Source organism: Propithecus coquereli, unplaced genomic scaffold (assembly GCF_000956105.1).
Source record: "Propithecus coquereli isolate 6110/MARCELLA unplaced genomic scaffold, Pcoq_1.0 Scaffold61, whole genome shotgun sequence".
NCBI lineage: Eukaryota > Metazoa > Chordata > Mammalia > Primates > Indriidae > Propithecus > Propithecus coquereli.
The window spans coordinates 5,719,639-5,745,453 of NW_012152063.1; the positions used below are offsets into that span (position 1 = coordinate 5,719,639).

A 25,815-nucleotide genomic window follows, 5' to 3' on the forward strand; every position below is an offset into this window, starting at 1 on the left:
AGGTAGTTTACAGATTTTCAACAGTTACAATCAAATCAGTGGCAGAGTAGGAATAAAATCCAGTATCCTGACAAACCCTGCATATTCCGTGGAATCCGGCTTTCCTTCCTTTATTACAATTCTAAAATTTTCATTAGCTCCAAATCTAATCCCAGAGTGAAGTGAAAAAGTTATATATTCCAGGACAAAATTTAAATAGATGAACAGCCTAACCAGAAACTTCAGTTGGAGTGCCAGGCTGGGCAGGGTGAAATCCTGATCAACTTGCTTTTACAGAAGCTATTAGGGATATAAAGAATGCTGTGTATCAACTAAGTGATAAAAGTTGTAGTCATGACATATTTGTTAATATTTTATTTCAGAAAAATTAAATTGTAAATAAGATGGCAAATTCTGAAAGAGCTGAAGAAATGCAAGAAAATTATTGGAGAAATGGGTAAGCTTTCCTTAAATTCTACAAAAAGTATTAATATTCTTCTGCAACTTCAAATATACCTTATCCTTTTCACAGCCGTAGCAAAAATGTTTATAATTTTTTTCCAAAAATAACAATGCTGTTTGCATTTTGCTGGACTTCAACATAATCAGTGTCACAACTGGTTTAATAGTGATTTTAGGAAGTGAAATAGCCACAGGATTTATTAAATCAGTGCTCCAGTTATCTCCTCTTCTGAATTTCTTGTAGCTTACTAGTGTAGGAAGGAAAGATGCCTGAAGTTTTTATTTCAATTCTTGGCCAGTAGTGGTGGCTCAAGCCTGTAATACTAGCACTTTGGGACACCGAGGTGGGAGGATGGCTTGAGACCAAGAGTTTGAGACCAGCCTGGGCAGCATAGCAAGACCCCATCTCTACAAAAAAATAGAAAAATTAGCCAGGCGTGATGCTGCGTGCCTATAGTCTTAGATATTAGGGAAGCTGAGGCAAGAGGATTGGTTAAGCCTAGAAAATTGAGGCTGCAGTGAGCTGTAATCATGCAACTGCACTCCAGCCTGGGTGACAGAGCAAGAGTCTATCTCAAAAAAAAAAAAAAAAAAAAGGCCTGGCCCAGTGGCTCACGCCTGTAATCCTAGCACTCTGGGAGGCCGAGGCGGGAGGATGGCTTGAGTTCAGGAGTTCAAGACTAGCCTGAGCAAGAGGGAGAGCCTGTCTCTACTAAAAATAGAAAGAAATTAGCCAAACAACTAAAAATAGAAAAAATTAGCCGGGCATGGTGATGCATGCCTGTAGTCCCAGCTACTCGGGAGGCTGAGGCAGGAGGATCACTTGAGCCCAGGAGTTTGAGGTTGCTGTGAGCTAGGCTGATGCCACAGCACTCTAGCCCAGGAAGAGAGTGGGACTCTGGCTCAAAAATAAAAATAAAAATAAAAAATCTCTATACATCCTTCATTCCATGTGGTACATTTAATAAAAGAAAATATTGGATTCTGGTTATTTTTCACTGAATAGATGTCTGTGTGCATATGTATGCTACACAGTTTGCTATACCTATAATTCATTAATTTAGAGATTTTAAAATGGAAATAGTTTTAAATCTATTTTATTTCCACTTTTACCATAATAATCACGTTACATTTGGATATACAATCTATAAAACTGGGGAGAATCCTCCGAGGTCACACGGTTCATTAATGCAGAAAATAGTCGGAAAGGAACTCCCTCCATACCGTTTTCTTACGGGTCGGAATGCCTACATCAGAAACTTCTTGAAGCTGAAGAAAATTCGTTTGGGGAATATTTTGAAAATTGAAAGAGTAGCATACCAAACCCCATACCTCTTTTATGCTGTTTTTCTCTTATTATTATTATTTTCCCGAAGTAAATTTTCCCCCTTTCTAAGCACCATTTCCTCATAAATTCAAAACAGATTCTCTAAACTCTGTACCCTAGCATGCTGATGTGAGAGAGTGATGAGAGAACAGATTTATTAATATTTTAGAATACACTGTGCATTTAAGCATTACCTGTGGACTGAGTAAATGACGTCTCCAGCACGTGTTTCACAGGAGGCATTGTAACTTGGTGGTTGAGAGTTCCAGCCCTGGGAGTCACATTGAAGTTCAAATAACTAGCTCTGTGAACTTGGATTGTTTGCTCTGTGATTCAGCTTCCTTATCTTTAATGTGGTCATGATAATAATACCACAGACTTAATAAGGTTTCTTGAGATATGGTGGTGGACCACAGAAGCTAACAGGTCAGCAGAAACACAATAGCAGACTGTGACATCTGTATTCTACTAACAGAAAATTAGAATGGGGAGGTGGTTAATTTTGCTAGTTTCTATGAAGAATTGAGAACATACATTAATAATTTCATTTGGATGACTAAGGCCAGGAGAGGATGGGAGAAAACAATATGAAAGAAAAAAGCTACAAGGATTGATGGTAAGGGTTGGATGAGCCCTGAAAAGTGAAATCAGTGGGTCACAGATGTGGAATCTGGTCTCGAAATAACGGGCAGGATTCCGATTAGGTGGAGGTGACTGATTTGAAGCTGGGAGCAGAATTATGTTGCTGCTTTGGGCCACGCTGATTTGCATTAATGAAATGGAAGTACTGGAGCATAGATAGCTAACATCCTCTCCAGCATGCAAACCAGCACAGATCACACTAGGATTGGGAGCCAGCGTGGCCCGTGGCCTGCGGCCGGCCTGCACTATGTGGAATCAGTTTCCCCTGGGAGCCTCAGGCTCCACCCACGCCCCCCTCTCCCCATTGCCAGGCAACACTTGGGGGACGGCGCCCAGGAACTTTGCTGAGGGAGGAGACCCTCAAACGCCCACTTGCCCACGTGTTGCTCTCCTCTCTGAAAACAACCCAAGCCCTCCCTGGAAAGCTTTCCATGAAGTTAGAAACGTTTTCCCTGAAATAAAGCTAACCATGAGAAGAGAGCTTACTGGGTCTTAAGTTTTACGATCTGCACTGGGTTGTGGGACTTTACAATCTTAAAGCATTTTTTTGTCATCTATGCTTTATCCCAGAGTAATTTGGCCCGAACATAAGTCAATTATTAACTGTAGGTGGAAGATATTTAAGTGACTTGCCATTTATCAAAGCTGACAGGACAATATGTTATAAAGCTTAAGGGAACAATCGGAAGTTTGTCCTCCTGTGAGGTCTTCATAGAAAACGTAATGTTTCCCTCCACTCTTAGTTTAATATTGCAGACTCTTGGCGGGGGCAGGGGGGGGGGGTTGTGTGTGTGTTTAACTGCCAGATTATCTGTGAAATCAATGGATAAAATTTAAAACTTTCATTTGGACCTCCTTAAAATGTGAACATACCAAGCTAAAAAATGAAATTTTCAAATGGAGGACAAAATTCAAAGTAACCTGTTTAATGTGTACTTAATAGAATTAATTTCATTTAAAGCTCATAGTTGCTCTTGAGGGTTTTGTTACAAAAGTTTAAACATTGTAATCCACCACTTCATACCCATTAGGATAGCTACTACTGAACAAGGAAAAAAAAGACAGAAAAAGAAAAGAGTAAGTGTTGGTGAGGATATAGAGAAATTAAAATCCTTGTGCACTGTTGATGAGAATGTAAAATGGTGCAGCTGCTGTGGAAAATACTATGGCGGTTCCTCAAAATATTAAAAATAGAATTAATATATGAGCCAGCAATTCTCCATCTCGGTATACACCCAAAAGAATTGAAAGCAGGGAGTCAAAGAGATATTTGTGGCCAAGTGCCTGTAATCCTAGCACTCTGAGAGGCTTAGGCAGGAGGATCACTTGAGGCCAGGAGTTCAAGACCAGCAACATAATGAGAGCCCTTCTTTACAAAAAAATAGAAAAATTAGCTTGTCGGGCATGGTGGCGCATGCCTGTAGTCCCAGCTACTCGGGAGGCTGACTCAGGAGGATTGTTGGAGTCCAGGAGTTTAAGGTTGCAGTGAGCTATGATGATGCCACTGCACTCTAGCCCGGGTGACAGAGAGAGACACTGTCTCAAAAAAAAAAAAAAAAAAGAGGATATTTGTTCACTCATATTCAGTGCAGCATAATTAGCAACAGCCAAAATGTGGAAGCAATTTAAGTTTCCAACAAAATGTGGCATATACATTCAAAGGAATAGTATTCAGCCTTAGAAAGGAAAAAATCTCTGAGACATGCTACAGCATGGATGATACTTGAAGACATTATGCTAAGTGCATCAATTCAAAGATGAACCTTGAAGACGGTAAGCCAGTCACAAAAGGACAAACACTGTGTGATTCTATTCATTTGAGGTACCTGGAGTAGTCAGATTCATAAAGACAGAAAGTAGAATGGGGTGGTGGGGGGAGGGCTGGAGGAGGGGACAATGGAGAGTTGAGTGCAGTGGGTCCGGAGTTTCAGTTTTGCTAGGTGAAAAGAGTTCTGTGGCTAAATGGTGGTAATGGTAGCACAACAATGTGAAAGTACTTAGTGCCTTGATTGCCTTGACTAAAAATGCTTAAGAAGGTAACGTCTATGTTATGTCTATTTTACCACAAGTTTTAAAAATTCTACTCCAGATGCATGTCATCAGTTGCTACCCTAACACACTTAAAGACATCCAGTGACAATTGTCTTTCATTAAATTTCTTTTAAAAGTTTCAGTGTTGGTATAAATTTGCTACCAAGGATGATATCTGACACTTCAAGAAAATGTTAATGGAAAATTTTGCATTTCACATTGTAATTTTTGCATTTTAAACATTTCTTTTCCAGTACGCTACAAGAACAACTGCCTAAAGTGAGAAAGCAAGCTGTCGGATCTATCGAGATAGTAAGTGAAATCATTGGAAAGTGTATGTGTCAGAGAATTTTAGAGAATTGTCAGGGGTGCATAGAATGGATTATGTTCTTTTGATCGTTTACATGCATTATTCGAGGAAAAGGAGAATTAAAAGAAAAATTCATCACGGTGTCATTTCCAACAGGAAAAAATAAATAAAGCAACCCAAAAGTTTCACAATAAGGTATAAGAAAAAATAGCACAACATCCACACAATGATCTCAATTTAAAAAAAAAGTAGAGAAGTGTGTGTGTGTGTGTGTGTGTGTGTGTTCCTGTGTGAGTATCATGCATAAATGTTACCAGATGTTATTTTAAATGGTGAGGAATTGTGAGTGACTTGTATTATGTTTACATTTTAGTATTTTCCAATTATTATACATTGATATTATTATTATAAAATTGTTATAGATCTTTTTTAAATAAAAAATAATTATCTAAATATGTTGTAAAGCCTATGTGTCAGAAAATATGTCGGCACGCTTCTTTGGAATTATGTTTAAGGAACATTTTCATATGCGTTCCCAGACATCCCCTTCACTAACTCTAATCTCTATGTCAGCCTCACTGTCAATGTCGTGCCATTCGAAATGCAGATGAAACAGGACTTGTTTTTTTCAAAAGTATATTCAAAAAATAAACAAACCGAGAAGTAGCATCCTTTATTCTGAAAGAGAGTGGAGGAGCAGATACCCACTTATCATCTGTAATGCCAAATACAATGTGATGGAAAATGCTCTATAAATATTTATTAGCTATTACATGGATGAATGGAAAAACATGAAATTTTTTTAGTCTCCACTCACAAAATATGTACTAAGTTCCTCTTGCTGTTATTCAAATCTAATTACATTTCAATATCATTATTCATTTCATCTTGCCCTTTCTCAGTAAGGTAAATAATCCACGTTTTCAAGTTTTGCTATGGTTTGGTTTTGGAATGGTGCTGTGCGGACCTGCTACAGAATAGAATATAAAGTATTCAGTATTTGTCATTCAGGTATTTCTTTCTTATTCCAAATAGCCCTTAAAATTATTATAAACACTTATTTACAGGAGAGACTTGTCCTGGGTAGAAAAAAAATAAGAATCAAAAATATAATTCCTTACATCTTTACTGATTAGTTACTGTTCACAGCACTTAGCTGTGACATTGCTACATTGATGATGAGCCTAAGGAATCAAAAGTTTGCACATCAGCTTTCCATAACCTAAGATGTTGCTGTAGTCTTTCAGAATAACTTATTCCAAAGTCAACCAAATGAAGGATTCACACCCACAGCTGATCGAACTTGTGTCATGTATCTACAATTTGTACTGAAGCCACTTTATTTTTAGACACCTTCTTCAAAGGAGATTGTAAATTCTTAACTTGGGTGTTTCATTTTGCTTTATATATAAATACATAACTATGGTTTTATACATTTATTTAGCATTTTAATCAATCTGTAAAGTAATGTTTACTTGGTGGTAAAACCTGTAGGTTGGAGTTTTGTTTGTCTGTTTTACAACTACTATATAGTGTAACCATGCTTTCTTTTTCTCAGTTCCGCTTTGCTGATGGACTGGACATCTCACTCATGATCCTGGGAATACTGGCGTCACTGGTAAATGGAGCATGTCTTCCTTTAATGTCACTGGTTTTAGGAGAAATGAGTGATAACCTTATAAGTGGATGTCCAGTCCAAACCAATACAAGTGAGTATAAGACTCTTTTTTCTGTAATGCTGGAGACTCAGAAGCATTGAATAAAACAAACAAACATTAAGCTAATAAAGCAAATTACTGTATTATAAAACAGTATCTGCATAGTATTATTTAAGTCACTGATTTGTCTATATTGCTAGGCACTAAAGAAATGTATTAGTCAGAGTTCTCCAGAGAAACAGAACCAAAAGGATGGGTGTGAGTACATACGTATATATATGTGTATACACACACACACACACACACACATATTTATGTGTAGGGGGATATTAAATAATTGGCTCCCATGATTACGGAGCTGGCAAATCCAAAATATACAGGAAGGGCCAGTAGGCTGGAGACCCAGGAGAGAGTCAACGTTGCAGTTCAAAGTCCAAAGGCCACCTGCCAGTGGTATGTAAGAATCATCTGAAGTCCACTAGGGCTCAGCTTGTCTCTCTAAGAATTCAAATAATTTTTTATCAGAAGTGGTGATTATATTGGGATTTAATCAAAGGCTTGGGCCATCCCAGGCAGTTTATCTGTAACCCATTCTTTAAAAAGAAGAAATCAAGAAATCAAGTAGGGATAAATCTTTCGGGTTACTAGCTACTTAGGCTTTTGTTTTTTGTTTTTTTTTAATAATAGTTCATAGACATGCATGGCACTCTAGAACATAATGCAGGAAGGAAGCAGGAAATTATAGTGCTAGAGACAGATACTCTGAATAAAGATTGGGGATGGGAGTGGAGGGAATCTAGCAATTAGGTGTGTGGAAAAAATGTTTTGACAGTACCCATATCTGTAGGCATCTTTCCTGTGTCCTTTGTAGCATCCTATTTCAGGGTCGCATCCCTCAGGTGACATTATTCTTTGGATGTAAATTCTAATGATTCTCTTATGCACTGATACAGTGACTATGCCATATTTTTTATCTGGTAGATATTATAAATATTAGTAATTCCCTGGTTCTATGTTTTTCCCCAAATTCCACACTAGGAATCTTTAAAGATGTTTATGATAACTGGGACAAATGACTCATTGAAACCTGGACTGTCTTTTAGATATTAGCCTAGCTTTGTACAGTGTACTTCCCTCTGTTTCCTATTTGACTTTAAATATGAATTTATATCTAATTTATATCTTCTTGTTCTCCACCTGAAGGCTAATCTTTCAAGTTTTCCAATCTCGTTTGAGTAGAATAAACTCATTTCTTCCATTTCTATGTCCTTCCATGGTCTTCTGTCAAAGCAGTTATGAATATAAACTAAATTAAGGTTATAAGTTAAATTAAAAAATTTGATATTTTAATGATTAAGCTAAACATATAAGCTAAGTTTATTGCTGTTAAACAAATAGAGCCACTACCAATTCACTGCATAAATATTTATTGATTGCCAAGCATGTCTCTGTGAATGAATGAATGAATCAATCAATCAATCAAAAACCTAGCAACCTAGAGCCATCTGCATGAGAGTATTCCTTTTGTTAAATCTATTCTATAATATAACTGATTACTTTACCTGCTTTAAATAGGATGGGCAGTATATATCTGATTGATATTGCTGTGAATACTAATTTTTGTGGTTGTTTAAGGTTGTTCCAGTTTTCTCAAGTTTCATGGTGTGTTTTATCAAATGTGGTGAACATGTAAAGAAGTTTGAGAAGAATTTAGATAAATGTATGGATACTATTGGTATACTATAACACATTATTAAAGAGAAGTAGAGATATTAAGAGGTATACCTTCAACATTCTAACATTAATTTTCTGGAGGATAATAGAGGAGGATTATTTGCTCCTACAAATAAAAATATGAATAATCATGTTCATTCATTGGTGGCCCATTTTTGTGCCAGTATTGAACTTTTGCTTATGCTATCTCTATTAATATAACCTACAAAATGAGATTATGCCATTTTTATGTGATTGTACCATTTTCAGAAATAATGTTTATTTTCCATATTAAGCTTCAGTTAAATCTCTTTAAAACTTGCTACTAGATTTTACTACCTTCACTTCTGCTATGTCAATTCTGATATTCTTAGAATAAGCTGCTTCAAAATTTTTTACTACTACAATTCCATAAATAGAATAAGAAGGAAATGATTGTTTGCATATAAACAAAGGTCATAGACATTATCATATGTGATGGTGTTATGGTTATGTGAGAGATGAAGAGTCGTGATGTCTGCAATTTATTTCAAATGTTTATTACAGAGGTTTAAGGAAAAAAACTGTGGTAGTGGATATGGACCACAGTTTTGTGTTGTTGGTAAAACAGGACATTGGTATACTAATTAATATAAGATGTATTGTTTTACTAGAAGATATATAGAAAAGTTTACAAAGAAGACACATAACCCAAAGGTTATTTTAAACAGGTTTATTATGTTGCTATCCTGGTTATACCCAACATATTTCAATGATTTTTCTTTCAGTTTTTCCCATGATTCCTTCCTCTAGAAATTTCACATGTTCTTGAGTTTATTGGACTTTCTAAATCATTTCCTGGAGTGTCTCAAACTTAATTCAAAATGCATAATCTTGGGCAGGATATGGCAATTCTATTACTACTATTAATACTTTCCCGACCGTTGCCTGATCAGAGATATCCTAAAGAATTCTTTCCAGTGATGAGCTTTGTGGTCAATGCTTCCCTGTATTTTTCCAAGTTGCATGAGTACACCTTGAGAGCAGAGATAATTATCTCAAGTTCTAAGTTAAAGAATAGAAAATAAGATGATCATAAACCTGTGTATAGGTATTAAGTACATTTTTTTAAGAATGCACTGTATTTGATTGGAAGATGAAACAGTATGGCCAGTTATGAATTAATTTCTTTTATCATTTAAATAACTTTTTTATAGCAAATTATCGGAACTGTACCCAGTCTCAAGAGAAGCTGAATGAAGATGTAATTGTGTAAGTCCAATGAAGTGTTAATATCACATTCATTGCATGCTGCTTTATTCAATGCTTATATGAAAAAACAACTGAAAAGTATGACCATTAATGTTACATGTAAGTGATTGAAGCAAATATGTCTTCTTCTTTCATTAAATATATAAAATGTAATTAGTACATATTTTTTTCTTCTATATGAAAGGTGTGTAGGTCATATGCTTTGCCTTGTATTTGACAAAATTATCATCACTAGAAAAATTGTGAGGATTTGGATTTTATAGCAATTTTGCCTCCTAAAACCAAAGATATATATCCTGATGGAAAAAGAACTTGATTTTCCTTTTTTAAAAACTTATCTGCCTTCTAAGCCTTATAAAAAATTTTATTTCTATAAACATTAAAAATCAAAAAGATACATGCAACAAATAATAAAAATAATGTTTTTAAATAAAATAATAAGATTTTACTCAGAACAATTTTTGAGACTAATTATTCGGACTATTATAGTAAAGTTTTATCCAGACTAAAAATCATAAAATCTGAATAATAAATAATTTATAAGGACACTTGTTTATAATGTGAGCACCGAAACAAGAAGGTAGAGTATTGCCTGCTGGACCTCAGCTAGAAATACATGCCTTGGGCAAGTCAAATATTTTGCCACTTGGTGCGTGTCCATGAATAACCATGAAAACGTCACGCATATTGATTTTGGACTTACAAATAAATTTTAGCAAGGAGGCAAATTTGCAAATATAGAATCCTCAAATAATGAGCATCAGTTTTATTCTTCTCTCGTGTTTTGCTTGATACTTCACTCTTCTGGCTTTCCAACTACCTCAATGGCCTCTCCTCGGCTTTCTTTGCAGGCTCTTTCTCTTGATCCCAAACTGTCCGTGTTTGCAGAGTCCCTGACTCAGTCCTTGGCCCTCTTCTCTTCTTTACCTACACTTCACTCTCCCTCTCCCTGGGTGGTCTCAGCCAGTCCCTTACTTTCAAATCTACATCTCCTGCCTACACTCCTCTCCAGTTCTTCTGATTATCAACTTCTTACTTTATCCCCACTTTGAGGTTTAATGTGCTTCTCAGACTTAGCATACCTAAATCAGAACTCTCAATGTCTCCTGCAAATCTACCTCTCTCCCAGTCTCTCACATCTGTAGTGGTACCCCCATTAGCAGCTGTACAACACAAAATCTAAGGAGTTATTCTTGATTTCTCCCATTCCTTCATTTCTCATATCCAGTACACTGGCAATTTTTTAAGGAAGAGTCTGTTAAACAAATAATTGCTTTATTAATATAAACACACACACACAAAAACTATAAAGCATTGCCTGCCAGGCATGGTGGCATGTGCCTGTAGTCCCAGCTACTTTGAAGGCTGAGGCAGGAAGAACTTGAGCCAAGGAATTTGAGTCCAACCTGGGCAACACAGCTAGATCCCATCCTTTTAAAAAGTGCTATAAAGCACTAAGAAATCTAAATGTCTATGTGATAGCAAACAGGTGGCAATCCAGGGGTGGCAGCATGCTTGAAGGAGACTGAGACAGATTAGACTCCTACAGTGGAGAGAGCATCTTCATATGCAAAGGAGGGGCCCAGCTGTAACAGATTTTCAAATTCTCTCTCCTCATCAAGGATCATGAGAGGCATTCCACTCAAGGGGAGGCGAGAAATCCGGTTCCCCAGGGAGATCGCAGCTCTCAAAATCCAGAGGATTAAACAGAAAGAATTTTTTCATTTCCTGATCTGTGTCTTCAGAGGCAGGAACAAAACGTTTTGCTTTAACAGTCTTCTCATCATGTTTGAGGCAGAGAAGGTCAGCTGTTTTTGTTTGAGGGACTCATTAGTCTGGCAATTTGTATTTCCAAAGTACATTTAGATCTATCTGCTTCTTTGCGTGTGGGCAGCCACAGTCCTCACCCAGGCCCCCATCTTTCTCACCTTGGCTATGACAATAGCTTCCTAACTGAACCTGCTTCCATAGTTGTCACTTCTATCCATTTTCCAAAAAGAAGCTGGAGTGATCTTTTTCAGAGTTGAACAGATAAAATCATCCCATGCTTAAATCTTCCAATGGTCTTCTGCTTCTCTTAGAATAAGATCTGAACAACACATTGTAGCTAAAGGCCCTAGAATATGCCAAATTCTCAGCCTCATCGTTTCATACCACTCTGGAAAGCTTTTGTTCCTGGAACACACTAAGTTGTTTGTTTTTTTTTTTTTTTGTCTCGGCTTCTCCTGGAATAGACCTCCTCTTTCTCCCTGGAATGTTCTTCCTGCTCTTTTTATGGCTGGCTCCGTTTCATGTTTTGGATCCCAGCTATAATATCAGTTCCTCAAAGACACTTTTCTTAACCCCTCTGTGTATCTGCACTAGCTCTCCCAACCCACGTTTACCTACCAGTTATTCTGTGACCTATCCACTCTGTTTACTTCCTCATAGAACAATCTGAAATTCTTTGTCTTTGTGTGTTGTGTGCTTCCTCCCACCAGAATGGGAGGACTTACTGCCTTGCTCATGCCTGCATCTCTAGAACCGCATACATGGTGGGCATCCAGTAGACGTTTACCAAATGACTACATTTCTTATCTGGTCTCCTACTGTTAGAAATTTGGATTGCTTTCAGCTTTTCTGTATTATTACAAATGCTGCAGTGACCATTTATAAAGATGACTCTTTGTACATATTACCTTAGGGTAAATTCCTTAAGTTGAATTTTGGATTTAATGGTATGTATTTTTTAAAGCTTTTTATCAACTGCTTTTGACTACTATCATTTTCTTTACCCTCCTGTCCTACAGCTATCTTAATTACCTCAATGTAACTTTTTCATATGAAAGTATCAAAAATACGAAAAGAAGACACAAATAGCAAGAATGTATTAAAATACTAATTTCTTCCAATAATATAAGAGAGACATACTCTAAATGTCTTACCGGGCAAAGCTATATTATTAATAATATATTCAATGTACTTCTCACTTTCTCATGGTGTTTTATTTTTAATTATTTTTCTAGGTTCTAGCATAGATTTTCTACATTAAATATTAGGATAGATTTCTCTTTTTTTAATTTGGTACAGATGAAAAAGTTGTACTTCAGTCTAAAGTCTAACATTCCAACAATCTTTCTTCAGGTTGGTCCTGTATTATGTTGGAATAGGAGCTGCTGCCTTGATTTTTGGCTACATGCAGATTTCCTTTTGGATGATGACTGCATCGCGACAGACCAAGAGAATTCGAAAACAGTTTTTTCACTCAATTTTGGCGCAGGACATCAGCTGGTTTGATGGTTGTGACATCGGTGAACTTAATACTCGCATGATGAAGTAAGAAGATGAATGTGTAGTACATCAACTTTGTTTTCATATATGGCATAGAAATGACTTAACTACATTTGTTTCCTTGTTTCAGTGACATCAACAAAATAAGCGATGGCATTGGAGACGGGATTGCTCTGTTGTTTCAAAACCTGTCTACTTTTTCTATTGGCCTGGTGGTTGGTTTGGTGAAGGGCTGGAAACTCACCCTGGTGACTCTGTCCACGTCTCCTCTTATAATGGCTTCGGCGGCAGCATGTTCTAGGGTAGGTGAGATGGCTAACGCAGCGTCAACGAGAGGAAGCAGTGTGCACACGATGGCTCATTGAGTTTGTCAAAAAGGCATTTCTATTTATTTTGCATGTCCCAAGATACAAAAGGATATTATAAACCACAAATACTTTTGATTTTGTTCATCATGAATCATGTTTCTTTCTTCAAGTTATTTGGCTAAAAGGAGGTTTTTAGTATCTTACTAACATTAAAAAACATTCCTCTTCAATTAGAGACCTAATGCAGCTTCAAATGGTAGCATGGATAAAGTATGAGGCCATTATCCATGGGATATTTAGTTGTTGCTGCCAGGAGATCCTTCTGTATTCTAAATTCCCAGGTAAATGTGTTGCAATTCATTTCACTGAGTAAAACAGAATAAGGAATATCCCAAAACACTAAACACTTAAAACACTTTTTTATGTCAGCTTCTTCAAGTTTGTATTTTTTATAAGGCTTTGAGTTATATTAAAAAGTCTGCTAATATCTATTTTTATGTGCTATATAGTATGTTTTTTTAAACAAATTATGTATTTGCATTCTAAGGTACATTTTTGGCAGTGTTAGGCTATGAGTATACCATAAGAAATTAATCTTATTTATGGCCTACTTTTGAAACCAATACTCCTTGGGACATCTGAACACAATCAGTATATCCCTAATATTTCTTTCCAAATCGTGTCTTTGGCAAGTTTACTGGTATGTATAACCATCTCCTAGATGTTAGGCACGGGGTTTTTAATTTTGCGACATTTGTTTTTTATAGAAATCAAATCCATAAAATTCACAGAGTTTATTTGCTAAGCAATATACAAGTTCAACCAAACACAAATTTTCAGCAATAAAAATATTCTGTGGTTGCCTAATTCTTTAACAATAGGCTTGGATAGTTAGACAACAAATCTTTATTTAGTGTGACTTCTGGTGTTGACCTTGTAATCCTTGTCAAGATCTTCATCCCTGGCTTATTTGAAATAAGGCAGGAAATCTCAGTAGGAAGACTACCCACAGCATGTTACTAAGATCAGAGCCTTAACTGCCCATGGAAGACAGGTAAACAAGGGGCTGTAAAGAAACAGCAGTGGGGAATCTAAATTCTGTTATTGTATTAACGGATCATGAAGAGGAAGCAAGTGAAAGTCACAGTCATCCAAATGATTAGCAATACCATTGTGGATGGTTTCTAGCTTCCTTCAATGCAATTTAATTTGGAAATCATTTATTAAATACTCACTAAGTACAAGGCTTTATGCCAATTGGTATTTCCCCTCCAGCGATATAGTATAGTAAGGGAATTCAGAAAATAATGAGTGTTACTCAGCTTTTGCTACTCCTGGCTTTAACAGCCCTAGAGTATGTCCTACATAAAATCAGCTCCAATTATGTGGAATGTATTTTGAAAGTGGATAGATCTGTTATGTGAGTAGACAATAGTTATAAACTCACACTCTGAAGGCAATGTCCCTGCTGTTCCCTTTCGTGGAACTGTTGTGCTAGTTACTAAACTGTAAAGGATTAGTAAGTAGGACATATAATAGAGACAAGGGCACATTCTAGTTTTAAATTTTGAGATCAGGTAAACCTGCCTATTATCATCAAGAGTGATATTCTCCCCTTTCTTGCTGAAATCTCATCTCTTAGTGTAGTTTCAAACTTACACCTCACACATAGACAGGATCATGTTCCTCTTCCTGCTACATCCCTATGACCCACACCCTCTGGAAGTCTTGCTTTGTACATAACAACAGATCAAATCAAGTCAAATCAGGCTCACTAATTTCCAGAGTGCACCCATAAAGAATGGTGTCCCTAAAATCCTTCTCCAAATCAAGTCTTTCTCATTTGTACCAATGTAGACACCCAGTTCTAAAAGAGTTTTTAAAAATACAAACAGAATATGGCAAAGCTCTACTAGTAGAAGGAAAAATAGATAGGAATTTAGATTCTAGGTAATATTAGGCTAAGCAGAATTTAGATTCTACCTAAATTAAATGCTCTGTACATTGTTACTACTCTGGAGTCATTCTTTGGTTAACTGTGGTTGTGGTTTATTGCAGATGGTCGTCTTGTTGACCAATAAGGAATTAAGTGCCTATTCCAAAGCCGGGGCTGTAGCAGAAGAAGTCTTGTCATCAATCCGAACAGTGATAGCCTTTGGGGGCCAGGAGAAAGAGCTTCAAAGGTCTGTCCCTTTAATTATGACAAAATATGCTTGGTTTTTTCCCCCCCTGCAAAATCTATTACATTGTATTTTGTCTTTGTAAGGTATACACAGAATCTCAAAGATGCAAAGGATGTTGGCATAAAAAGGGCTATAGTTTCGAAACTGTCTCTGGGTGCTGTGTACTTCTTTATGAATGGAACCTATGGACTTGCTTTTTGGTATGGGACCTCCTTGATTCTTAGCGGAGAACCTGGTTATACCATCGGGACCGTTCTTGCTGTAAGTCTTGTTTGAGAACAGAAGTAACGTGCCTAGATACACTTTTCTTATCTAGAGTTTAGTCAAGATTTCTCTTTGAATGAAGATGAAAACTCAAAGATGAATGTTTTGATAAACAAGTATTTGTTTCCCTCAAATGATGGGTATATACTTTTAAATTGTAGCTGTGAATTGACAAGTTTTATTCATCCCACATTTTAATGTCCTTATTGTGGCAAACATTGTGCTTTTAGAAGAGTCAAAATTGAATTTCTCACTGGGAGAGACATCGAGTTTTCTTAATCCAGCAGTGAAAAAGGCCAGTCTCCACTGAGACTTTTCCATTTATTCTTGCACTCTATACTCACCTTGCTAAATGTCCTCTCAGGAAATACTCTGTAGGTTGGACTCACCTGCTCTTCCTTTGTCCTTTCAGCAATACAGGAATGTTAAAATAAACTACAAACAGCTCTGTCCAACATTACAATTTGAAGACTTTTAAATTCTTAATGGTTATACAATAAATTATAATTTATTTGGTTTTCCTCCCAAGTTTCATCAATAAACAGATCATTTCAAGATAAAGAAACATTTGTCTTGGTGAACTGAAATGATCCGCTCCATATACTTCAATTCTTGTTTGGCCTTCCCATTCTATATATATATTTCTCTTCTTTCAAATAAATTCATCGTTGGAATTTGAGACTTTCATAGTTAAGACTTTTAGAAATTCATGTATTTCATGTCAAATGAAATGTGAGCATTAAGAGATTTTGGCTTGTCCCTGCTCTTCAATGTATGTGTTCCTGGGCAAATGAGCTGTTAAGCCTTAGTATCCTCATCTATATCATAGGGACAATGACGCCTAGGTTGGGGGTTCTTTCCTTTTTTGACTTTTTGCAGAGATGTCTCTGTCTGAAAATTGACAGCTGTCCAGTAATATGAAAATTCAAAAAAATTGGGTGGAAATAATACAATGTCTCTGAGCTAGTGAAATCTACCACACTCTTCTTGTTAAAGTTCAAGGGGTTGACCAGCAAGGAGGGGAATGAAGCTCACCGTGGCTGTATGGCCAGCACTCTTCAGTCAGCAGATTTCCTGCTCAGGCATCCCAGCAGGTGATAACCACAAGACTACAGGACAATGGAAAAATGTTCCATATTAGGAAAAGGGCAAGGATACTTGGGTTAACTATGTTTCCTTTATATTTGATCACATTTTCCATTCTTCCTTACCTAATTCCTCCAGTATCTCTCTGTGAGCCTGAACCAATTACATACTTCATTTTGTTGCCTTTCTTATATGACAGCAAAGAGTAAATATTATTTTTTGTTCCTGTAGGTTTTCTTTAGCGCAATTCATGGTAGTTATTGCATTGGAGCAGCAGCCCCTCACTTTGAAACCTTCAACATAGCTCGAGGAGCCGCCTTTAATATTTTTCAGGTTATTGATAAGGTAAGACCTCTTATTGCTTTGAATAGTAACTACCATTACTGCAAAAACAAGACCAAAAAACAGGCACACTCATTTCTCTAAAACAATAGAATGGGCAAAATCCATGTTGGCCAGTTGGTTATGGAATGAGACATTGCTTTGAACTCTTTTCTGTGAGGGGATTGTGTTTTATTGAAATTTTCATGTTTAACTTCATGCATTTCTATGGCAGAAAGAAAAGTGTTGTAAAAAGAAACCCACCTTTAAACTATTTTTAGGATCTGGAGAGTGTCATCTTAGTCCTTTGAAGATTTATAACATTCCCTTTGTTTTTCCAAGAAACCCAGTATAGATAACTTTTCAACAACTGGACATAAACCTGAATGCATAGAAGGAGCTGTGGAATTTAAAAATGTTTCTTTCAGTTATCCATCAAGACCATCTATCAAGGTAGGTTAAATTAAATTGTACAGTTGTACGGTTTTCTGAATTTATCTTCTACTTTCTATGATCTCCTCTTATAAGATTATTTCATTGCATTTTGATCAAGATTGTGGCTACTTTGCTTAGAGACTTGAGTAGATAGGTAGATAGACGGATGGATCAGTAGTGGACAAATAAAATAACTCTGGAACAACTAATTATACTTTGCAGCCTCTTCTCTATACGCGACTAACTAAACCACTTCAGCTCCCTGAAATTCCTATACTCTGGATTGGGGAACACACCAAAATGTCTTAGATTTATGGTACCACCTATTGGTGTACGTTATCCCACTCAACATAGATAACTCATTTTAACCTCCTACTTTCTAACCTGGGAGAATTAAGCACATGTTTGTTATACCTTTCCTCTCTCCCTCTCCTAGGGCTTTTACTGCACCAGCAATTGTGCCTCAACTACTTTCTCACTTTTGCACACACACACACACACACACAAAGTATATCCTATTTCCTCTGTCATTCAGCCTTTGACAAATTCTTGTGAAAACGTGCGTATCACTTCTATTGTCTTCCCCCTTTCATTTTATTGGTGTATTTACCCCCAAAAGAGTAGTTATTGTTAAAGATTGCAAAGGGCAATTACTAATAAAACACCTGTTTCATAGTATAAGGGGGACATGATTTTAAGCGAAATAGATAAAATTGTCTAACGTCATCAACCTCTAATGTTGCTTACAGAATTTACATTAAAAAAGATCTACCTATTCCTACTTTCTTATTTTTCTCTGATTAAAATTTTGATTGAATTTCTCCATATTTTTTAAAACTTTTATTACTTAGTTATCATTTTTGCAATAGTATTGCTTCACATCATTTTCCTTAACATAGAGTATTTCAAACTCTATTTTGCAACTACATTTAGATTGGCTTCCTGGGGACTTAAGCACCAGTCGTGTCACTATATTGCATGGGAACATGTTCTCTGGTTTTAAACAACTGTTTTCAAAATGAACGTTTGAAACGTAACCCTTTTTGTGAAGCTGAAAAATGAAGACTCTTCAAAAGTCCACCCACTTTAAATAAATAGAACACAGATTATTTCAAGGAATGACCAGAAACCAACCGTAGAATAAAAGTGCGGGTGGGAGAGGAGGTACTCCTGCTGGTCCCCAGTTTCTCACCTCCTTTAGAGAATTTTTCTCTGCTTGGGCCCTTTGAAGGTTTTATGTTTGGCTCCTTTAAAGGGACCATTTCTTTACAAATGGTGAGATCAAAGTGAGAGAATTCAAGAAGAGATTCCTGCATTTTGGGCTGAACACATACAGATGGAAGCAAAGATAGGTGAGAGTTTCTTGACAGAATTGCTATTGTCATTTTGGGAGGGTAATTGTTATGAGGCTTCTCTCATATTGCAGGTCCCTGGGACACTAAATGTTAGTAGCAAACCCCTGTTACTGTGAAAAATTTTGTAAAGGTTCCCCCTATGTTGAAATGGCACCATAAAATGCACCAGTAGAGAGGGAGGATTTGTAATGGTAAAATTCCATCCAGGTCTAGTTGCTAAGGAGCCTTGCTAGTTGTTTTACTTTGGCATACACTTTGCAATAATGTAAAAATATTCTAACGAAGAGCTTCCTTAAACAGCACATGGAGATACCCGGCAAGATTTCATTCAGTTGTTGCAAATAAAAAATAAAGAAAGAAAACTCACTCACCTGATAGTCATGAAATTCATATAAGGTATTTTAGTTGAAAATGCTGAACAGTTTGCAATGGCTAGTTAATATTCTCTGAGTGCTCTTAACTTAGATCTTTTCTTTACATAGAGGAATGATGAGATTCTTTTGTTATTATTTTCTAAAATTATAGGGATGATTATTATACATGTACATAAAACAAACATAACAAGATCTAAATTTGTTTTTAAGTTCCACAAAAGAATTGTTTTCTGTTTATAATTATACATTAAATTTCTGAAAATATGTTCATCATATTCTAGTTTATCCTAGTTTTATGATTTCCCCCCTCCATATATTCCAATAGATTCTGAAAGGTCTGAATCTCAAAATTAAGTCTGGAGAGACAGTAGCCTTCGTTGGCCCCAATGGCAGTGGGAAGAGTACGGCAGTCCAGCTTCTGCAGAGGTTATACGATCCCGATGACGGCTTTGTAAGTACGGCTAGCAAAACCATACGCAGCCCACATGATGGAATTTGGAAGTACCACCTATCATGGAGTGCTCACAGCTATGCCAACTCTTCATTTTTAACAGTGGAGCTGGGAGGGAAGCCATATCATTTTTCTTTCCTGTGTATCCATCCATTTCACAAATATTTAGTGCCTACTATGTGTTAGGCACTGTTCTGAGTTCTAGGAATACCTCAGTGAATCAAACAGATAAAAAAAAAAAAAAAACCTCTGTCCTCCTGAAGTTTACATTTTAATAAGTAGAGACAGACAATAAATAAAATAAGTAAATTGTATAGTATGCTAAAAGGGATTGAATGGTATAGATAAAAATTACATAGCAATTTGTAGTACCCAGAATTTTAAAGTTTGTCAAAAACATCCTCACTTTTTTTCTGTAGTTTATAAGGTTACATTTAACTTTTTCACCCTTGTAAATGGCCTAGAGAATGAGACTGTGATATGCATAAGTGCATAATTCTTAATGCTTCCATTCAAACCCTCAACTGTTATTTTTAAAAGAAAATCTACTCTTCTACAGACTGGTTTCATTTAAATTTTACTTCTTAGTCTTCATACTAGAAGTATCCAAGACCCATGTGTCTATTCTAATAATGGCTAAATAAATTACTGGGTGAGCATTCCGTGTATAATGCAGTTGCATGGAATACCCATGCCCAGACAGAACACCTGCATTGGTGAGAAATAGAGACTCTATGAGTTATAATTCCCAAACACTGGCTTCTTGTCACTGGAATATATTGGGGCAATAGGTAAGAGAAGACAAAGTTCATTTACTATTACGTAAACCAATGAAAGAAAGACACTTGGCTTTTGCAGAGGAGTGAGGTGTTGAAGAGAGGTAATGAAGGCCATTTCCTAGAAGAAAGTTAAAGGTCGCATCAATCTTAAAATAACAAAATGAAGTTTGTTATATGTGTCTACATAATAACATTTGTAGCACCTAGAATATATACCTTTGTAATCTAATTTGTGGATCTTAGGGTAAAGATATTTAGGTGGTTTGTCAAGATTTTAAGCCAATTATTTTTTGAGATTTTGTTCCTGTTAGAAAGTCTATTGACAATATACATGTTATAAATATTTTATCAAAATACAGTCAGTCTCTGATTACAGAAATACACTGCTTCTCAGCTTATATTTTGAACTAGTAAGAAAGACTCTAAAATCAGTATAGTAAAAGGCATCACAACATGGTTCATTCTTTGGATTGGCAGATCACGGTGGATGGGAATGACATCAGAGCTTTAAATGTACGACATTATCGAGAACATATTGGAGTGGTCAGCCAAGAGCCTGTTTTGTTCGGGACCACCATCAGTAACAATATTAAGTATGGACGAGATGGTGTGACTGATGAAGAGATTGAGAAAGCAGCAAAGGAAGCAAATGCTTATGATTTTATAATGGAGTTTCCTAACGTGAGTACACTCTGTAGCCTCCGCCCTTAGCTTAGAGCTACAGCACTGAAATATGGCAAGATAAGATAATGAAACAGTAACTTATGCAGAATAGCGGGAGAACGATTAATTTATGAATCGTCCTAGATGAAACATATATAGAGAAGATGGCATGGTAACAACCTCCGCAAAAAAACACATAATTGAAATGCCAATTTAAAAAGAGTCATATTTAGTTCTGCAAATGGAGAAGAAAAAAATGAATGATATGTTGAAGTGTCACAAAGAACTATCAGACAAAATCTTCAGCCTTAGCTGAGAAACACGTCTGTAAAACGTTGATTTATGAGGCCATCTTGTGGCTCAGAGTGGGAATGTCACCCACACGATGTCCAGATTGGTTCTGTGACAAAGCGGAAGGAAAACTATGGTTATTTTTTAAAGCACGTGGAGCTAATATTGGATAAGAAATGTGCAATCATATTTGGAAAGAGATATACTAATCCAAAATTCTTGATAATAGGACCCATTAGATCTTAACGGGTATTTAGAATTAACAGAGGGATAGAAAACCATTTATTTTCCTAAAGTATTAGTTCATCAGTATCACCTGAAATTGTTGTGGGGAGCACCCTGTGAAATATGAAAAGATGAGATTTGAAATTAAAATACATATAAAATTCCATCATTCTGGAAGGTCAAAATAACAAAAAATTTCATTTTAATGGACATATTTTACAAACCACACTCCGTGGAGTTGGAATAATTTTATTTTTTCTTTTGTTTTTTTCATAAAATCTTTCGTTATGCCAGTAATTACCTCCTATGCCCATTACTTAGGGCCATAATTAGGACAGTATGTAGGCCAGCAAAATCATTAAAGGCTTGAGGTGATTCTTTGCCTATAGTTAGAGCACACATGCTTCCTTGAGTTGACCTTTTGCCCTTTTCAATGACTTCCTTTCCTCAAAACACCAGTGCTCTTCATTTCCCACTTGGAATTAGGGAGCTTTCTGGTGCCTCTTAAATTATACCCAGTAAGTTACTATTTGCTTTTACTAAAAGGCCAATACTACACAAAGATGCCCCCTGCTGTAAATCCAATAGTAAATCCTGAAGATATAATCCAAAAAACAAATTAAAGGTAGTAGCTCACCATGATGAAAACTAAATTCCACAGCCATAGTTAACCATAGAAATAAGAGTAAGCATAACAATAAATAAAAGTTCCAGAAATGGTTATTTCAGGTAGATGAAAACTTGGGGAAAGCTATGCTCAAAAATGAATAGCATTGCTTCCTGTATAATAGTCACATGTTTTTAAATTAATGTATTAACATTAGCTGCCAATGGCTAGCTTTTCTCCCATAAACAACCATAAAACTGGCTAGAACATTCTACCTGGGAACACATTTCTGACGTCATCTCTGTGAATGGGAATCCAGACAGAACATGGCAGCCCCACAGAGCTGAAAGGTAGAGATCAAATTTTAGGGCAGCTCAAGCAACTGGAAAGGTGATGAGAGATCTGTAGAGGTGAGGAGCAGGGGCAGAAGTCCCTGTGGGCATCCCTGGGGAATCCTTGTCTGAGGATAAGACTACCCAAGGCTGAGCAGAGTACAGCGTTGCAAAGCTGAGAGTAGAAGAGATACTAGAACTCAAGCAGTGCTGTGGGGATGGTGAAAGTACAGCCCAGTCAGAATGGAGAGATCACATTAACACCTTTTTAACACCCCAGGCATGTAGCTAAGACAAAAGCCACACCTTAGGAGTCAGGACCACACCTTAAAGTAAGATCAACTCTAGGCCTGCCCTAACAAAGCCTGAAACCAAGCCATGAGAAATCCCCAGAGGAGACAGAATTTGGAGGTTGGGTTCTGCCAAGTTATAAGGCTCTCTACAAATTCACCCCAACAAACCATAAAATCAAGATTGCGCAAGTTCCAGATGATCAGTCCATATTTGAACTGCTTACTACAACAAAAATCAACATTTTTTTCAGATTCTGATCTCCCCAACACATCATGCACGCTATTCAGTATTTAATTTATAGAAACTAAACATGCAAAGAAACAGGAAAATATGACCTGTAGGCAAGAAACATAATCCTAAGTGTTTATTCATTAAGAAAAGAACTTCAAAATACATGAGGCAAAACATACATCTGAAAGGTGAAATAGACAAATCCACAATTTTAGTTGAAAAAGTAGGCAGGCTGTCAGTAAGAATATAGATGATTTGAACAATGCTATCAACCAACTAGACCTAACTGACATTTATAGAATGTTCTAGCCAACAATAGCAGAATATGTTCTTCTCAAGGGCCCATGGAACATTCACTGTGATAAACAATATTCTGGGTGATTAAACAAACAAAACAAAACAAAGCCTTAGCAATTCCAAAGAAGAGAAAACATCAAATACGTCCTCAGATCATAATAGAATACAACTTGAAATCGATAACAGAAATATATCTGGAAAATATACAAATATTTGAAAATTAAATAGCATACTTCTAAATAATCTATGGCTCAAAGGGGAAGTTTCAAAAAAATTAAAAACTATTGTGAACTAAAAAAAATGAAAATGCAATATATCAGTATTTGTGGAATACAGTTAAAGTACTGCTTTGAGAGAAATTTATAGAATCAAATGTTTATTTTTAGAAAAGAAAAATGATCTATAATCTGCAAACCAAGTTTCCACCTTGAGAAACTAAACAAAGAAGACAAAATTAACTCAAAATAAGCAAAAGGAAGGAAATAATAGAAATTAGGACAGAAATCAGTGAAATCTAAAACTGAAAAATATGAGAAACGATCATTGAAACTAAAAGCTGGCTTCTTGAAAAGATCAATAAAATCAGTAAAACTATAGCAAGCATGACAAAAGAGAGAAAGAGAGAGAGAGAAGGAGGAGGAAGAGGAAGAGGAGAAGGAGAAAAGAGAAAAGTTATGACTAATATCAGGGATGAAATAAAGTGCATGACTAATCATCCCAAAGACATTAGAAGGTTAATAAGGGAATATTATAAACAGTGCTATGTCCATAAATTTGACAACCTAGATAAGGGTCAATTCCTTGAAAGACACAAACTACCAAAACTCACCCAAGAAAAAAATAGATAACTTTTATGGACGTGTAACTATTTAAAAATCAGCAGGTTCTCTAAATAGTGGCAACAATTACAAATGAAATTAAAATTAAAAGGGGCATTCATAACAGCATCGAAAAACAAAATGCTTAAGAGTAAATTTAATGAAAGATGTGCAAGTCTTCTAAATAAAAACTATAAAGCATGCTGAAAAACGTGAGATCTAAATAAATAGAGTATACCTTATTTATTGATTTAGAAATTCAATATTTTTAAAGATATGCATTCTTCCCAAGTTGATCTACAAATCTGATACTTTACCAATTAAAATCCGACCAGTCTTTATTTGCATTTAGAAACTGACATGCTGATATCAAAATTTACTTGGAAATTCAAAAGACCAAGAATAGCCAAAACAATTTTGAAAAAAGAACTATCTAATTTTAAGACAGCAATTATGACTGTGGCAGTGATATAACAATGGATGTATACTTCAGTGCAACGGAACAGAGAGACCAGAAGGACTCATACATATCTGGTCAATTGACTTTTGACAAGGCCAATGGAATTCAGTGGAGGAAAGGAAAATCTTTTCAAAAAATAGTGCTGGAACAATTGGATATTCATATGGAAAACAAATGAAATATGACCTTTACCTTACACCACACACAATTAGCCATAGAACTTAGACCATCATCTTAAAGTTTAAACTTCAAAAACAGAGACACAGGCCAGGCCAGGTGCGGTGGCTCACGCCTGTAATCCTAGCACTGTGGGAGGCCGAGGCAGGCGGATCGTTTGTGCTCAGGAGATCGAGACCAGCCTGAGCAAGAGCGAGACCCCATCTCTACTAAAAACAGAAAGAAATTGGCCAAACAACTAAAAATAGAAAAAATTAGCCAGGCATGGTGGCGTGTGCCTATAGTCCCAGCTACCTGGGAGGCTGAGGCAGGAGAATCGCTTGAGCCCAGGAGGTTGAGGTTGCTGTGAGCTAGGCTGACGCCACAGCACTCTAGCCCAGGCAAGAGAATGAGACTCTGTCTTAAAAAAAAAAATAGAGAAACAAACAGCCAAAAAATATGAAAAACTGTTCAACATCACTAATCATTAAGGAAATACAAGTTAAAACCACAATGAGATATCACCTTACTCCTGTCAGAGTTGCTGCTATTAAAAAGTCAAAAAACAATAGATGTTGGCACAAATAACAGTACAAAGAGAATGCTTATACACTCTTGGTAGGAGTGTAAATCATTACAACCTCTATGGAAAACAGTATGGAGATTTCTCAAAGAACAAAAAGTAGACCTACCATTCAATCCAGCAACTCCACTACTGGGTATCTACCCAAAGGAAAAGAAGTCATTTTATCAAAAGGACACCTGCACCAGCATGTTCATTGCAGCACAATTCACAATTGCAAAGATGTGGAACCAACCTAAGTGCCCACCCACTGGTGAGTGGATAAAGAAAATATATATACACATATACATATACACACACAAACATACACACACACACACACACCCCCCATGGAATACTACTCAGCCATCAAAAAAGAATGAAATAATGTCTTTTGCTGCAAAGTGGATGGAACTGGAGGCCATTATTCTAAGCAAAATATCCCAGAAACAACAACAACAACAAAAAACAAATATGGAGAGGGGGCAGAGTGGGATAGCCAAATACAAACCCCCAGCAATCATCCCTCTGCACAAACATCAAATTCAACAACGATCCATGCAAGCAAGCACCTTCAGAAGAATCAAAAATCAGGTGTGGCCAGGCGCGGTGGCTCATGCCTATAATCCTAGCTCTCTGGGAGGCCGAGGCGGGCGGATTGTTTGAGCTCAGGAGTTCGA

General features: G+C 36.4%; 1 protein-coding gene across 1 annotated transcript in view; it reads left to right on the plus strand.

Annotated features, from left to right (window-relative positions):
- The first annotated feature begins 383 nt into the window (after positions 1 to 383).
- Positions 384 to 25,815, plus strand: part of ABCB5 (ATP-binding cassette, sub-family B (MDR/TAP), member 5) — a 111,267-nt gene continuing 85,835 nt past the window's right edge. The window contains exons 1-12 of the mRNA XM_012659400.1: positions 384 to 436; positions 4,696 to 4,753; positions 6,310 to 6,460; positions 9,319 to 9,373; positions 12,497 to 12,688; positions 12,774 to 12,945; positions 15,010 to 15,134; positions 15,218 to 15,395; positions 16,716 to 16,829; positions 17,148 to 17,258; positions 19,295 to 19,420; positions 20,677 to 20,880. Coding sequence (XP_012514854.1) covers positions 384 to 436; positions 4,696 to 4,753; positions 6,310 to 6,460; positions 9,319 to 9,373; positions 12,497 to 12,688; positions 12,774 to 12,945; positions 15,010 to 15,134; positions 15,218 to 15,395; positions 16,716 to 16,829; positions 17,148 to 17,258; positions 19,295 to 19,420; positions 20,677 to 20,880 — 1,539 coding nt within the window. The remainder of the gene's footprint in view (positions 437 to 4,695; positions 4,754 to 6,309; positions 6,461 to 9,318; positions 9,374 to 12,496; positions 12,689 to 12,773; positions 12,946 to 15,009; positions 15,135 to 15,217; positions 15,396 to 16,715; positions 16,830 to 17,147; positions 17,259 to 19,294; positions 19,421 to 20,676; positions 20,881 to 25,815) is intronic.